The 14,025-nt window shown below is 54.0% G+C and overlaps 7 protein-coding genes across 7 annotated transcripts; 4 read left to right on the top strand and 3 right to left on the bottom strand.

Moving 5' to 3' along the window:
• Window positions 1-204: 204 nt before the first annotated feature.
• PG998_007494 (uncharacterized protein) lies at window positions 205-650 on the bottom strand (the record flags this gene model as incomplete). Its single annotated transcript, XM_066874310.1, has 3 exons — window positions 205-383; window positions 501-591; window positions 618-650. The coding sequence occupies 3 exons, from the start codon at window positions 648-650 to the stop codon at window positions 205-207; spliced, it is 303 nt and encodes a 100-aa protein (XP_066730255.1).
• Window positions 651-1,140: 490 nt separating this feature from the next.
• Window positions 1,141-3,318, top strand: PG998_007495 (uncharacterized protein; the record flags this gene model as incomplete). The annotated part of the gene is made up of 8 exons (XM_066874311.1): window positions 1,141-1,299; window positions 1,386-1,599; window positions 1,658-1,812; window positions 1,908-2,257; window positions 2,349-2,779; window positions 2,852-2,932; window positions 2,990-3,067; window positions 3,131-3,318. 8 exons carry the CDS (start codon window positions 1,141-1,143, stop codon window positions 3,316-3,318), a joined length of 1,656 nt encoding a protein of 551 aa, XP_066730256.1.
• A 438-nt stretch (window positions 3,319-3,756) lies between these two features.
• PG998_007496 (uncharacterized protein) lies at window positions 3,757-5,448 on the bottom strand (the record flags this gene model as incomplete). The annotated part of the gene is made up of 1 exon (XM_066874312.1): window positions 3,757-5,448. The coding sequence occupies one exon, from the start codon at window positions 5,446-5,448 to the stop codon at window positions 3,757-3,759; it is 1,692 nt and encodes a 563-aa protein (XP_066730257.1).
• Window positions 5,449-5,644: 196 nt separating this feature from the next.
• PG998_007497 (uncharacterized protein) lies at window positions 5,645-6,673 on the bottom strand (the record flags this gene model as incomplete). The annotated part of the gene is made up of 1 exon (XM_066874313.1): window positions 5,645-6,673. The coding sequence occupies one exon, from the start codon at window positions 6,671-6,673 to the stop codon at window positions 5,645-5,647; it is 1,029 nt and encodes a 342-aa protein (XP_066730258.1).
• Window positions 6,674-7,380: 707 nt separating this feature from the next.
• PG998_007498 (isoflavone reductase) lies at window positions 7,381-8,289 on the top strand (the record flags this gene model as incomplete). Its single annotated transcript, XM_066874314.1, has 1 exon — window positions 7,381-8,289. The coding sequence occupies one exon, from the start codon at window positions 7,381-7,383 to the stop codon at window positions 8,287-8,289; it is 909 nt and encodes a 302-aa protein (XP_066730259.1).
• Window positions 8,290-9,339: 1,050 nt separating this feature from the next.
• PG998_007499 (uncharacterized protein) lies at window positions 9,340-10,841 on the top strand (the record flags this gene model as incomplete). The annotated part of the gene is made up of 4 exons (XM_066874315.1): window positions 9,340-9,507; window positions 9,589-9,913; window positions 9,975-10,148; window positions 10,210-10,841. The coding sequence occupies 4 exons, from the start codon at window positions 9,340-9,342 to the stop codon at window positions 10,839-10,841; spliced, it is 1,299 nt and encodes a 432-aa protein (XP_066730260.1).
• A 2,300-nt stretch (window positions 10,842-13,141) lies between these two features.
• On the top strand, window positions 13,142-13,935 carry PG998_007500 (uncharacterized protein; the record flags this gene model as incomplete). Its single annotated transcript, XM_066874316.1, has 2 exons — window positions 13,142-13,311; window positions 13,374-13,935. The coding sequence occupies 2 exons, from the start codon at window positions 13,142-13,144 to the stop codon at window positions 13,933-13,935; spliced, it is 732 nt and encodes a 243-aa protein (XP_066730261.1).
• Between the last annotated feature and the right edge of the window lie 90 nt (window positions 13,936-14,025).

Here is a 14,025-nt window from a genome sequence, read left to right on the forward strand (position 1 = left end):
TCCTTGCCGGAGCCTCCTCAAGCGCAAATGAGGCTATTATAGCCCGCACCCCCCAGACGGCCCGATTAGTCACGACCGACATTCAGATGAGTCCCTATATGTACTGGACTTTGCTTTTTTTGTCTGACACGGAGGCTTGGGCTGACATGTTTACCAGCGCTGGATTCAGTATCCGGGATGGAGTCTTTCTCGCCTGATTCCCGATCACTTCTCCAAGGGCACTACCGTGGTCTCGGCATGGCTGAATGTGCGGATCCCCTCGCGCACGATTTTGAGCTGGGATGGGCAGTTCGGATCAGGGCAGGCAATCAGGGCATCGGTAGACATCCAGTCATTTTTGGATGCGACTCTTTGCTTGGCGGGCAGAAGCGGGAGCACTGATGCTGCTCCTGAGTTAGTACAGAGAGTCATGAAAAAAAACGGGACTTTTTCTGAGCCAGAAAAAGACGGAGAAGGGATGAAGAAAAAAAGGAAGGAAAAAGAAAAAGGCTCACACAAACTGTAGATGCTGATTCCTTGGTTCGGGGGCAACTCTAACATCTCACCCTTGAGCGTAAAGTAGTCCCCGGCCTTGGCTCCGCAAAGAATCCTCTTGCCAGGGGGCAGACGACCTCTACGCGAAGGTCGTAGAGCTCGAACTTGTCGTCCATGGCCAGCCCGACTGTGACTCTTCATTGACCGAATGCGCTCGTGGTGGCTCGAGCCGGAACTTTATGTGCACGAGAAACTGTATGGAAAAAGTTCCAACCCCTCCCTACAGTGGGACACGCCTCCGCTCGCCGGCGTTGGACCCCAACACCCGGCCAGTACCCGGCTTCCCACCGCCCGTCGCCCAAAGCTCAGCGTTGGCTGTGACTCGGGCCTGGCTGTGACTCGGGCCTGGCTGCGACCATCACGGATGGCTGTCAGCTTATCTAGCGGACCCTGCTTTCCCGATCCAATCATCAAACATTCGACATGGGAATCCCAACGATCCCGGCCCCCTCCAGTGGATCTGCGAGCCTCGTCGTGGCCGGGACGTCTTCCGATGCTCAGTCTGGGGGGCGGGTTATAAGTCGGCCCATTCCTGCTTAACCGGCCATGATGTGACTATTTCTCTCTCTCTCTCCCTCTTTATGTGTATTCCCAACCCGCCTCGACATGGACACGGACAACAAGCATGCGGCAAGCTTCAACGCCGCCCCCGGCACCGAGGACGGTAGCACTAGCGATGAAGGCGCCAGGGCCGGCGAGACGGAGCACATCAAACGCGATCTAAAGTCCCGGCATATCAACATGATCGCCATCGCAGGCCTGATCGTACGTGTACCCACCACCATGAGAACATCCGACCCGAACAGATCGCGAGGTGGCTGGCTGACTGTGTGGGATTGAAATGAGAACAGGGCACAGGTCTGTTTCTCAGCTCCGGGAACGTCATCGCCACGGCTGGACCCGCGGGCGCTCTCCTCGCCTACATCGTCATGGGCATACTGGCCGCCGGCGTCTCCTACACCACGGGCGAGATCACCGCCTTCATGCCACACACGGGCGGTTTCGTCCGACACGCGACCAAGTTCGTGGAACCGGCCCTGGGCGCGGCGACGGGATGGAACTTCTGTAAGCACTCTGGACCACCGGCGCAAAGCCATCCGATCCGGACTGACGCCTAGCGAAGGGTACACCATGACGATATCGGTACCGGCGGAGATCAGCGCGGCGGCAACCATCGTGCAGTACTGGAACTGGTGGGTTAGCCCAGCCGTGTGGATCACTGCCTTCCTGGTCTTCATCGTTGCCTTGAATTTCTGCGGCGTTCGGTTATATGGGGAGGTACGTTTGTCATACCCATACCCCCTGAAATCGGCTTCCGTCACGGCCGCCCCCCTTGAGACAGACCTCCCTAACAACCTGAACCTTCCATCTAGTCGGAGTTCTTCTTCGGTACGCTGAAAATCGCACTGATCCTCGGCCTCATCATCGGTGGTCTCGTCATCGATCTCGGCGGCGGGCCCAACCATGAACTGCTGGGCTTCCGGTACTGGTACAGCCCAGGCGCGTTCAACACGTACATCGAGACGGGCACCACCGGCCGGTTTCTCGGCTTTTGGAAAGTGCTACTGACTGCCGCCTTCGGCTACGGAAACATCCAGGTTGTGGCCATTTCCGGGTCCGAGACGCAGAACCCGCGCCAGATCATCCCCGCGGCCACCAAGAAGACCTTCTACCGAGTCTTCTGCTTCTACGTGCTGAGCATACTCATTGTCGGCATGGTCGTGTAAGTAGTAGCAGAAAACACACCCCTCGTCTCGATTTTTACTCTGGTTTTTGCTCCTTGTATCGAACAGGAGACTGACTATACATAACAGACCATTTGACGACCCCAACCTCACCATCTCGACCGGCACGGCGCAGCAATCGCCCTTCGTCATCGCGTTTGTGCGGGCGGGCATCTCGGTCGTGCCCTCCATCATTAACGCCGTCGTGTGCACATCGGCCATCTCGAGCGGCTCGGCCTGCGTCTTCGTCTCGTCCCGGATCCTATACGGCCTGAGCCGCGACGGGCACGCCCCCGCCATCCTCCAGCGTTGCAACCGCTTCGGCACGCCCTACTACGCCGTCGCGCTGACCTGCACACTGCTGCCGCTCGTGTACCTCAACGTTGGCAACGACACCTCGGTCGTCTTCGGCTGGTTCGTCAACATCACGACCGTCGCCGGGCTCATCGGCTGGGTCGTCATCGAAATCACCTACATCCGCTTCCACGCGGGCTTGAAGGCGCAGGGGTATTCCCGAGACGGTACGTCATGACGATATGTCGCGTCCTCAATCATACTACTTTCTTGGCTTGTACTAATGCCAATCTATGCAGATCTTCCCTATAAGAGCCCCGGTCAGCCATATGTGACATGGGCTACTCTGTTGGTTGTTATCCTCGTCATTCTCTTTTCAGGTAGGTGCTTCGCGATCTCGCAACCCCCCGGGCGAAGTCGAAACTAAACTTTTTCAGGATTCGACGTTTTCGTAGACGGCAGATTTACTGCTACGGGCTTTTTGACTTGTTACTTGAATATCTTTATCTTTGCAGGTCAGTACACAGCGGCAATGTGACGTCTAGATGTGTACCCTCTCGCTAACCATTTACTGCTAGCGTTCTATATTTTCTTTAAGCTCTTCCTGAAATCTAAAGTCATACCTTTGGAGAACATCGATTTTGCCACCGAGTTCGAGGCAATTCGGCAGGAAAAGGTAGAGGCAGAGCTGTATGAGGCATCGGAGGAGAAGCAGCATGTCAACTCATGGCTTGCTAGGTTGCGCAAAGTTATTCACATGATTTAAAGTCGTACGAGGAGAACAGAATATAGTGTGAATACAGGGCAGGCGATAAAACTTGTAACCCAAAGCCGGAGATCTGCGGCGGCAAGACTTGATATTCTACGAGCCCACTCGAGTTAGCGTAACGGATCTCACGCGGTTGCAGCTTTATGTGAATTTATCAAGTTCAGCACCTAAAGTATGATTATGTTGGAGGGCAACACTGGAAGCGAACAGCTTATATAATCATGTGTGTTACCGGTACTCATCGTGATCTGGAGGTCGAGATATCGTGCTCTGAGGAAACGCCTAGATTTGTAAAATTAGTAATTCATATATCCGGACCGTACCTATATCGGGTTGTGGTATTTACTACGGGGCAGGTCGTCTCTCCATGTGCAGTTACTCCTTCTAATGTGTTGCACCTGTCCTTCCATTTTCTATGCCAATACCAAGTGCTTACTAGAAGCTGTCCAAGTCCAAGTCCAAATCATACACGTCCCATCCCGCTTCGCCATAATCGGTGCCTTGGGATGCTGCAGGTATGTCTTGTTCCCGATTCTCCTTCTCGTTCTCATCAAACAAAGATGCTACATGTTTCCCTCCTTGGTCGTGACATTCCTTTTGCTTTGCCGCAAGTTCCAGCATCTTCTCGTATGAGCTCTTGGGTTTGCCTTGAGCCACCAATTCCGGTTTCTTCTCATCTGGGCTCCGAGGCCTGGCCTGGGCTGGTATTGCCACAACCGGTTCCTTAGGACACTGGATACTAGTCTGGGCGACCCCGGAGTTTGTTGCATAGATGGCTTGAGGTCTGGCCGCTCTACTTGGGAGCGAGCCATTGGCCAAATCCGAGGCCAATAAAATTTCATCCAGTTCGTAATCGTTATCATCAATATTGTTGTTAGATGGAGGCCCTGCCAAAAATATTGGCCTATCCTGGGGGGTTTCCTTCAGTCGTTTGGTCAATTCAGGTTTGACCAAATCCTCGGTTGCTTTCCTTCGCGTATGTGTATCCTCTCGCCCAGATCTTTTACTCCTCTCAACTGCTAAATGCGTCGACTCTCGTGTACCACTTGAGGTGAAGAATGGTTTTGGTGAAGGTCGAGGCGTCTCTCGACTTTGTTTAGGGTTAGGGTTAAAAGTTGGTGATGGCCGAGGTGTCGCGTGATTTGGAGTTTTGAAGCGGAATGGGTTGCTACTGCTACTTCGCCGATCGTCGGGAACCACTCCCTTCGCAGATGATCGAGGTACTCCTCGTGGGTGAATGAATCGAGACTGGGGGGCTCGGGCGTTCCGGCGAGGCAAAGAAGGGGTGTCTGGTAAGCTGCTGCACTGCGAGCTGAAGCTCACTGGGCCATCAATAGGATATGGTGGATGACCTTGTGCTCCTGCGACCATGGGCGTGTTTAGTTTTGACGTCTTCGCAACTCCCGATTCCATGATCTGGCCAATTGATGTGCCTATTACGGCTGTTGTTACGGCTGTTGTGTCATTGAACTTGGATGATTCAGCCTCCCTGGTGGCCTGGTTACGGGCAATTGGACTCAGGGGCTTCGGTAGTTTGACGGGGGAATATTTGTCATCCTCAAGTTCTCGGACATCTTGGGAAGACATGAAAACGTCTTGGGTCGAGAGAAATGGGAAGTCGCCATCGCTTATTTTGCATTGATCATGAGATTTGAGCGATACATGAAGTACATCATTTTGCCTTGGGTTTGGTGGCGATATTGATGAATTCATCCTTGTACATGGAAGCGGGCGCCGCATAGGTTGTCTGACAGTAGTCGAATGGGGAGTAACAGGAGAATTTCGCACCGTGGCTGATGTGATAGATGGCTTCAAGTGTGGAGGTGGAAGTGGTTGCTGTCGCGCGAGTGTCCGTTTGTGTCTCTCTCCTGGTCTTTCAAAGATCTCTTGAACTTCCTGTGAAGGACTTGGAAATAGATCATCCAAGTTGTTTAGCAGAAAAAGTTGAGTGCTACTGGGGAGCACATTGTCGTCGATTGTCTCGTCTCGAATTGGTACGGGGTTATTCGGCATTACAGCAGGTGGTGCCAGGGTTGTTCTTGGTCGCAATACAGAACGGTTTTCTGCCAGAGCCGAGCTTTCGAACCTGGGTGATTTGACCCTGGGCGGTAGTGGAGGTGGCGCCATCTTGTGCGTGATGGCGGAACTGACCGGTTTGGCATTCGACGATGTACTCATGGGTTGGCTAATGGGTTGCGGTAGGGACGATGGCTCTCTCTTTGTGACAGGCGTTTGCCTAGAAGATGTTCCAGCTGACAACGGCGTTTCCAAACTAGTTACTATATTTGTAATTTGGTCCGAGTATGCTGCTTTCAGGCCCACATCAAGGGGGCTGGCAAGACGGTGTCTGGGGATTGGGTTCCTTTTGTGTAGTTGAGGCGATGTGGCCGAAATGAAAGAAGGCTTTGGGTAGCTCGGCGGGGTCTATAGTTGGCTGACCATTTCGAGTATTTCCGTCTGTTTTCTGGGCTTCAACAGGCGGTTCTTCCTTGAGGCGATGAGAACGGGAACAAGAACTATTACGGAAGAAGGTTGTTTCACCGGCGTCTGCTGGCGTATGTACATGCTCCTCTCGCCGGAAGGCAGGACCAGGAGCTCCCAATGAGCCTGGTGAATCTGAAAGATGTCGACTTTCTCGCAATTCAGGAGCTTTGGCCGAGCATGGCCCGGGATCCGGAGTAACATCCGAGAATAGGGCACTGAAGTCGTCGTCGTCCAGGCCATCGTCCACGGAGAAGAATTCATTGACGTTTCGCTTGTTGATTTGATCTTCAGTCCTCAGAGCATCAATAATGTTGCCGCCAGACACCACCACCGGCGACAACTTCTCAGCTTCGACAACTGGGAGTTTTGTGGCAACGTCGTCCTGTCCTTTCGACTCAGGCGTCATAGAAAAAGGTTGACCGCATTTCGTGGCATCAGCCATCTGTTCTTCGACCTGCTCCAACTTCTGGTGCTTCATAGGCCGGCGCTCATCGTCGATAGGCAATGCATCGTCGCTTTCGTCATCCGAGCCTATGTGTGGCGGAGAGGGCGACGGCGGTGGCTTCGGGTCTTCCTTCACCTTCTTCTTGGGAGACTTCAGCGGTCGCATGAACCGGGCCAGCGTGTCTTGCGATGGATGCACTTCTTTCAGAGGCAAGCCCTTCCTCTTCTTCTCTGCCCTTTCCTTGTCCTCCTTCTCCTTCTTCTTGTCCCTGGCGGTTTTGGCGCGTGCCTGATTCCGTTCTTTCTCGAATTCCCGCCGTATGCGATCTTGTTCCATCAAGTCTTGGCGCCTCTGCTCAGCCTTGGACAGCTTTGGCACCTTGGTGGCAGCCTTGTATAGCTTCTTGGCCTGCTTCGTGGTCATAGGCGGCTTCGATGGCCGGGTAGTCGCGGCGTCGCCGCCATTGGCAAAAGGCCGATGGCGGCTCGGGGATCACGCAAAAGGTTTGCTGTACAGGCGCCATCTCGTCCAGCCAATTTGTTCCTTCATGTTTCGGATGCCTCTTCCGCTGCACCGTGAGAGGACCTCGAGGCTTGACCTGGGCGGCTTATGTTTGTGTATGAATCAATTAGGCCAGGCGCGTCTGTTGGCGGGGCACACTTACACGTCGGCGGAACACGCTTCCACGTGGGTGCTAGCATCAATGGAAATTGCGGGGTGAGATTCTTTATGACACGCCCTTGCAGCTGCCCGAGAAAATGCGATAAAACTGGAATGCCTTGGAGCTTCAGTTTGCATGCACAGTCCATACGTATGGCAATGTCTTCGAGCACTGCATCAACCTGTCGGATGGGTTCGGCACATGCAGATGGGATGGGTGCAAAGCTTCCCCAAATCGCAACTGGGACGAACCCCAATTGGCTATGGGGTTACCTGTGTCTGTCAATATTCCCCGGCCACAATGACGCAATTCCCTCCGTTCTATCAAACCCCAAACCCCAGCAGTGCAACTCCGCAGCTAAGCCTTATTGAAGACAGCCCGACTGTTGTCTTGCTTTGCCTCTTCGCATCACTTGTATAACTTCCTTGCGGTTACCTGCCGTCCAATTGGCCCTTCGCAACTATACAAGATGGTGATCGAAAACGTTGCCCTCCTCGGCGCCACCGGCGATCTCGGAGCCCCCATGCTGGAAGTTCTTATCACAGCGGGCACCTTCAACATCACCGTCTTGCAGCGCCGCTCGTCCAAGTTAGCCCCGAGAACGCACCCCTCGGTCCGTACCGTCACAGTAGACGACGACATGAGCCTCGGGAGTCTGCAGGGGGCCCTCCAGGGTCAGGATGCCGTTATCGCCAGTTTCCGGCCGCGGGACGTGGACGTGCATCTGCGCCTGGCCGACGCCGCCGCCGCCGCCGGCGTTGCGCGTTTTATCCCTGCCGACTTCGGCAGCTGTGACTCCAGCAGCGAGCGTGTGCAAGAGCTGGTGCCACTCTTCCTGGCTAAGGTGCGCGTGCGCCAGAGATTGCAAGAGCTCGCAGCGGAAAAGCCCGAATTTACCTGGACGAGTTTTGTGACAGGTCATCTCTTCGACTGGGGCTTGAAGGAGAACTTCCTGCACTTCAACTTGAAGACTCGGACTGCCGACATTCTCGATGATGGGAAGTACCGAAGTTCTACCTCGACATTGAAGCGCGTCTCCGAAGCCGTGGCCAAGGTGCTTCAGCATGAGGAAATCGGCCGTAATAGGATGTTGTTCGTCCAGAGTTTCTGTGTCTCGCAGCTCGACGTCCTGGCCTCACTCGAAAAAGCCACGGGCGACAAGTGGAAGGTGAACTGGCTGGACTCGGAGCAGTTTATCAAAGAAAGCAAAGCAAAGGCCGACGCTGGAGATAAGGAGGCCGTCAAGGACCTGGTCTTTGCCCTTGGCGCGGTAGACGGAGACTGGGAAGGTAAAGACGACTTTGCGATGGAAGCATTGGGACTCAAAAACGAGGACTTAGACACGATTGTCCGGCGTGTTGTGTCTGAGACGACATGACAGTGGACGTGTGCATAGATGGGCGGATCAACAACCAGAGTCCATAATGACCATGCTGCAGGCCTGGGTTAATCCGTGTCAGTCTCTCCCCCGACTGATTACTGGCAGCATTTCATTCCGCGGTGTACGTATCAGACAAGCCGGCTCGTTGCATGTGAGCATATGGAATAGAGTACTCCATAACTGGCAGCGGGATAGCCAGTGTGGACTGATAAGACATTGATCCATGGTATAAATAACATCGTTTCTTGGCTACAAATGTTCAAAATCCGACAGTGGCTTAAAGCAAAAAAAAAAAAAAAAGAAAAAGAAAAGAAAAATAGGCATAAGACGTATCTTAATGATCCCAAAGGATGACCAAACTGGGGGTCGAACCCAGGACCTTATCCGCGATATAATCAGATTATATGTGAAGGATACGTGATAACCACTACACCATTCGGCCTATTGGATGTTAGAATGATGGCTTATTGTTGTACTCAACCGTTCGTTTTCCGGAGGGGACGACAGAGATGGTAAATTGGGGGGCAGAGGGGGAAGATCCTTCTGCGCATGGCTCCATCTTCTAGTGGGCGGGGTCAGGGCGCCACAGCCAACAAGCAAGTAGTCTAGCCACGGCTATCAGCTATGTAGGACCGCGGCTTAATATGTACCTTCGCCTTCGCGGGGAATGTATGTTGGTTGATTGAGTAGATGCTGACAACGCAGATAAGAACGTAGATGGAAGGATGGCTCCGAGGATGACCCAGCAGCTGCTAAAGACGTAAACACAGAGTAATCTCTCAGGTAAGCTGATAAGACACAATCCTTCATCGATGAGTGATTGGGTCTAGTGGGTGTAGGAGCAATTGGCATGTGTCAAATGATGGAATTCGCATAGAGTACTTACTTACACCGAGACACGGATCGGCGGTCTCCGATGGCTATGGACCGACGCCGGCCTGAGCTTGCATTGTATTGATTGCCTGAACCGTCCACATGCCAGAACACACCCAACATCGAAGCAGGGAACAAACCATCGGAATCAGATCATCCACACAAGTCTCAAAAATGCACACCAGCGAGGATCAAGACATCTCGTACCTACTGAGCCTCCAGGCTGTTCGGGATCGGGCCCAATCAGTCCTGAGAGCTGCCGAGGAAGGAGCCCTCAGCAACTTCGATTACCATTCCGAGCGCATGCCAGAGGTGGCCGATTTTGTTCTCGGTGTCATCAGTGTAAGTTTCCATACCATTGCCCCAGATATACAGTCCCGTCGTTTGGCGAGGTGGTGAAGAAGCTCACCAAAAGATGAAAAGCGAGACTTTGGTCCTGGCCGATTTGCGGAGATCCCTCCGCACGGTCGCTGGCAGCACTTCGACGTTGGAGGGGTCGACCGCATCACTCCGCTGTTGAAGAAATGGGAGTCAGAAGGGTGCGATCCGACGGAGAGGACTCGCCGCCTGATCGACTTATTCTTCGTGTCTGTGCTGCTTGATGCCGGGGCCGGTGATGTGTGGACTTTCCAGGAACCCGCCACGGGCAAGGCGTATGGGCGAAGTGAAGGGATTGCTGTCGCCTCTCTATACATGTTCACAGCTGGCGTCTTCAGCACCGTCGAGGGGCCCAAGGAATGTGTTGACGGTACGGTTATGGTGTTCTCCCTTGGCTTCCGTGATGGCGGGGTTGCTAACTCCGGCTTTAGGTGCTGGTTTGACTGGGCTACAGGAGGACGTCTTTGGCCGATATTTCCAGATCTCTTCTGATAATCCGATGGTGGGAGTATCCTCTCGGGTCAGACTCCTCAACAACGTCGGATCCTCGCTACTCTCCTTGCCCAAGATCTTTGGTCCGACTGGGCGGCCCGGCAACCTTGTTGGTAAGTATAAGTGCTGATAGTGGTGGTGAGTAGGCTTCACTAATACGCATTCTCTTCCAAGACTTCCTTGTTCAGTCCTCGGAGGAATCTCAAGTATTGGACTACGAAGTTCTCTGGTCGGCGCTCCAAAACGTCTTGATCCCTTCATGGCCAAAGGATCGGACGCAGATCCGGGGCAAGCCTATGGGGGATGCCTGGCCGCTCAAGGTGCTCGCCGATCGGAACCAGGGCAACAAGGAGACAGGAGGCATTCAACCATTCCATAAGCTCACTCAGTGGCTTGGCTATTCCCTGACCGTGCCGTTCGTTCGCGTGCTCGGCTTCCGGGTCATCAACGGGGAGCTGGGTACAGGTTTGCCCGAGTACCGCAATGGTGGTCTGTTCGTCGATCTTGGGGTGCTCCAACTCAAACCCGCAACTCTCGAGCAGGGCCGTAAAGCTTCGGGTCAAGATCTGCCTCTGTACTCCCCGACAGGCGACGTTATTGTGGAGTGGCGAGCCATGACGGTGGCTCTGCTGGATGAATTATACAAGCTCATCTCGGCTCATTTCGCCGAGAAGGGGGTGCAGTTCAGCATGGCTCAGATGCTCGAGGCCGGCACGTGGAAGGGCGGACGAGAATTGGCCGCCAAACACCGCCCACAAACGAAGTCCAGCCCCATCCTCATGGATGGGGACGGTACATTGTTCTAGATGGCCATGCAAACCTGGGCAATCGGCCTTTTGCAGTATATGTCAAATATGCATCTGCTGGTTTCCACATGCCACACCTATTGAGTGATACTTTTGGTGGTCTTCTTGCACATGTGATGCTATATAATTGTCATTTGATGAACTGATGCTAACATCAGACAGATCAACGAGCGTGACAGGCTAGACTCCACCCACCCCAGGAGATTCAAGAGGAAAAGGAAGACAACCGACAAGCAACAAGCACTCCCAGACCGCCCCCGGATCGGAAGCGAGGTTGGATGCACCCCACCAAGAGGCAGCACGATTGGGTGCTCGTGTGTGTGGATATCGTCGGCGGGCAGTGGAGGGGGTAGAAACCCCTCCGGGAGGAATCCGAATGCAGCGCAGTGTATGGGACGAACTCCCGATCCGTGCCCACTATCGTGTCCACTGTGAAAGACGTGTCTCTCGATGAACGGTGTGCGAGGGCTGCTAGCTGAGAGCTTATGCACGACGAGGCAGAAAGCGACGAGCCGACCCCGTCGTTCGACCACATCGGCCACTTCGCCCCCGCCAACAGTCTAGCGGTGAAAGCCCGGACCCCTGCCCCGTCCAGAACCCCTCCCGGCGTCCACATCCACCGCCATCTCCCACTTACACTGCAGAACCGTCTTATAAGTGGTTGCACTGCATGCACCTTGGTGGGCTTTCCCTTCCTCTTTCCTTCCTCCAACCCAAACAACGACTCCTTACGACTAACGACATGTGGCAGGCAGCTTCCCAAGAACGGAGCGCCGCCACTGCCATGTAAGCCCTGGTTCAAGGCCATGGCATCCATCTCGACCACGAGGAGGATGGCAGCGGGCGAGATCCTAGCGCCGGCCTCCTCGACGCCATGGGGCCTCCTGTGCCTCCTCCTGGTGCTCTTCGGTGTTTCATTCGGATGTAACGACGGTCACGACGCCTTTCTGTTCTTTCCGGTCGCCCCCTTGGCAAGCACCACGGCCACCGACGCTCTTGTTTTTGTTTCGAGAAGGGAACCAGCACGGTTTCTTGGAGGATCCGCCGCCAATACGGTTGGGTACCGTCCCTCTCACCAGCACCACACACAACCCCGCCACCATGCTGCAGCCTTGGTGGTGCGGCAACCCATCGAAAGTCCCGGTTTGGTTGTCGGTAACGGTATGTCGATCCAATCTAACCCCCTGCCGCGGTAGCCGCAAAATCCCATCTGTATAGAAGAATCCTCGCTGACCCGCAGTCCGTCTAGATTCAGCCAACAAACTCGCCTCTTGGCAGGCTATAGATGACATTTTGAGGCCCCTTGAGTAAGCTCTCCCTTCGGCAGCCACGCGGCAATGCGTTGCTGGGGCAATCTGATGTTAACCCTGTATCTCCAGCTCTGATGCTCCGCCATCTCAGTCTCGTGGAGTCTCGGATCTCTATTGGTCTGCCGCGGAGACGACAAAGTTGGCTGGCGTGTCGACCGATGATAGGACGAAGGCACGACGAATCAAACCACTTGGTTCGTCACCTTCAACCGACTTATAGCGATTCGGTCACCGCGATCGTAGCTGATAGATTCACGTACACGACAAAAGTTTACGTGCTACTATAGGAGGAATCTTTTGAACACATAGGATGTTCATCGATCCTATTTGCTGCTCTTCTGGCACATTTGCGACTCGAGCCCGAACAGGGAGCACTATACCCCTAGTACGGCAACAGCACATATTTAAAGGGGGAAAGCAGGAGTTACGGTCACGGATGCACCATTCGTGCGATGGGGAACCCATTTTGGGACGGGAGTTCTGTCATACCAGCAGGACTTATTCAGCATCTAGGAAGATGCGTGTGATGAGAGGAACGTACCAACTATATTCGTAGCACCAAGAAATCTCTTTTGTCTCTTATACTTTGGCCTTCTCCATATTGACTCTGTGACTTGATGGTGATACCTGATGATGACTAACCAGCAGCCACATACTCAATTCTCATTTGTCATGCAGCCTACGTATGTATAGAATCTGCTTACCGGTACCATTGCTTTTTTTCATTTGTCTCATCAGATATCAGATCGGCAAGACGCGGACAATTCAGCTGGTTGATTAGATGAAGGCTGTTTCTCTTATTCAAGCAGGCCAGAGGCAAAGATACGAATCACTATTGGCTAATCATGATACCGCACGGTCTCATCATGATCCTTCTGAAGGAAGTACGCCCATGCAGCTGCCATTTAGTCAAGAGCCACCTAGTAACCCCTCCTCGTCTCACCTATTCCCGATCCCCATCTCATCCTACCATCACATGTATATTCCAGAATGGCCACCCAAACTACTCCCGAGATCGTCTTGTTCGACCTGGCCTGCACCAACAATATTTGCTTCTCGCCTGTTGTCTGGTGCACACGCCTAATGCTGAACTACAAGAACATCTCTTACAGGACCATATTTGTCGAGTTCCCAGACATCGAACCAACACTGAGAGAGCTGTAAGACCTGCCTCAAACCCTGTCGTACCGCGACCCCTCAATCTATTGACCATTATTTCTAGCGGTTTGGCCCCGAACGAGACCGGCCACAAGTACACGGTCCCCGCCATCCAACATGTGCCGACCAACACGTACATGATGGGCTCGAGCCCCATCGCCGAGTTCCTGGAATCCACATACCCCGATCCGGCGGTGCCGCTGGCGTCGGAGCTGGGCCGCGAGATCGAGACCCGGGCGCGCACCGCCATCGGCCCCGTCATAACCAAGTCCCTGATGCCGCGCGAGATCCGGATCCTGTCGCCGCGCGCCCAGGAGTACTTCCGCCGCACGCGCGAGGCCGCCATTGGCCGCCCGCTCGAGGACCTGCTCGACTCCGGCCAGGAGCAGCAGCGCTGGGACGCTGCGACCGACGAGGTGCGGGCCCTCGGCGAGCTCCTGCAGAAACATAAGGTCGAGGGGCCGTTCGTGCTTGGCGCCCGGCCGAGCTACACTGACTTTTTCATTGCTGCATCGCTACAGTGTGCGAGGACAGTGGACGAGGGGGTGTTCGAGAGAGTTGCCAAGTTTCCCGGTTACAGAGATATTTATGACGCATGTCAGCCTTATATGGAAAGGAAGGATTAAACATGGAAACATGTTCGACAGGAGATCAGAGGGAAGATAGATAGAGAATTCGTTATGTGATCAAGTAAAACCCCATATCTATATTATGGC

The sequence above is a fragment of the Apiospora kogelbergensis genome, assembly GCF_038363985.1.
Source record: "Apiospora kogelbergensis strain CBS 113332 chromosome Unknown utg000005l_segment0_segment0, whole genome shotgun sequence".
Classification (NCBI taxonomy): domain Eukaryota; kingdom Fungi; phylum Ascomycota; class Sordariomycetes; order Amphisphaeriales; family Apiosporaceae; genus Apiospora; species Apiospora kogelbergensis.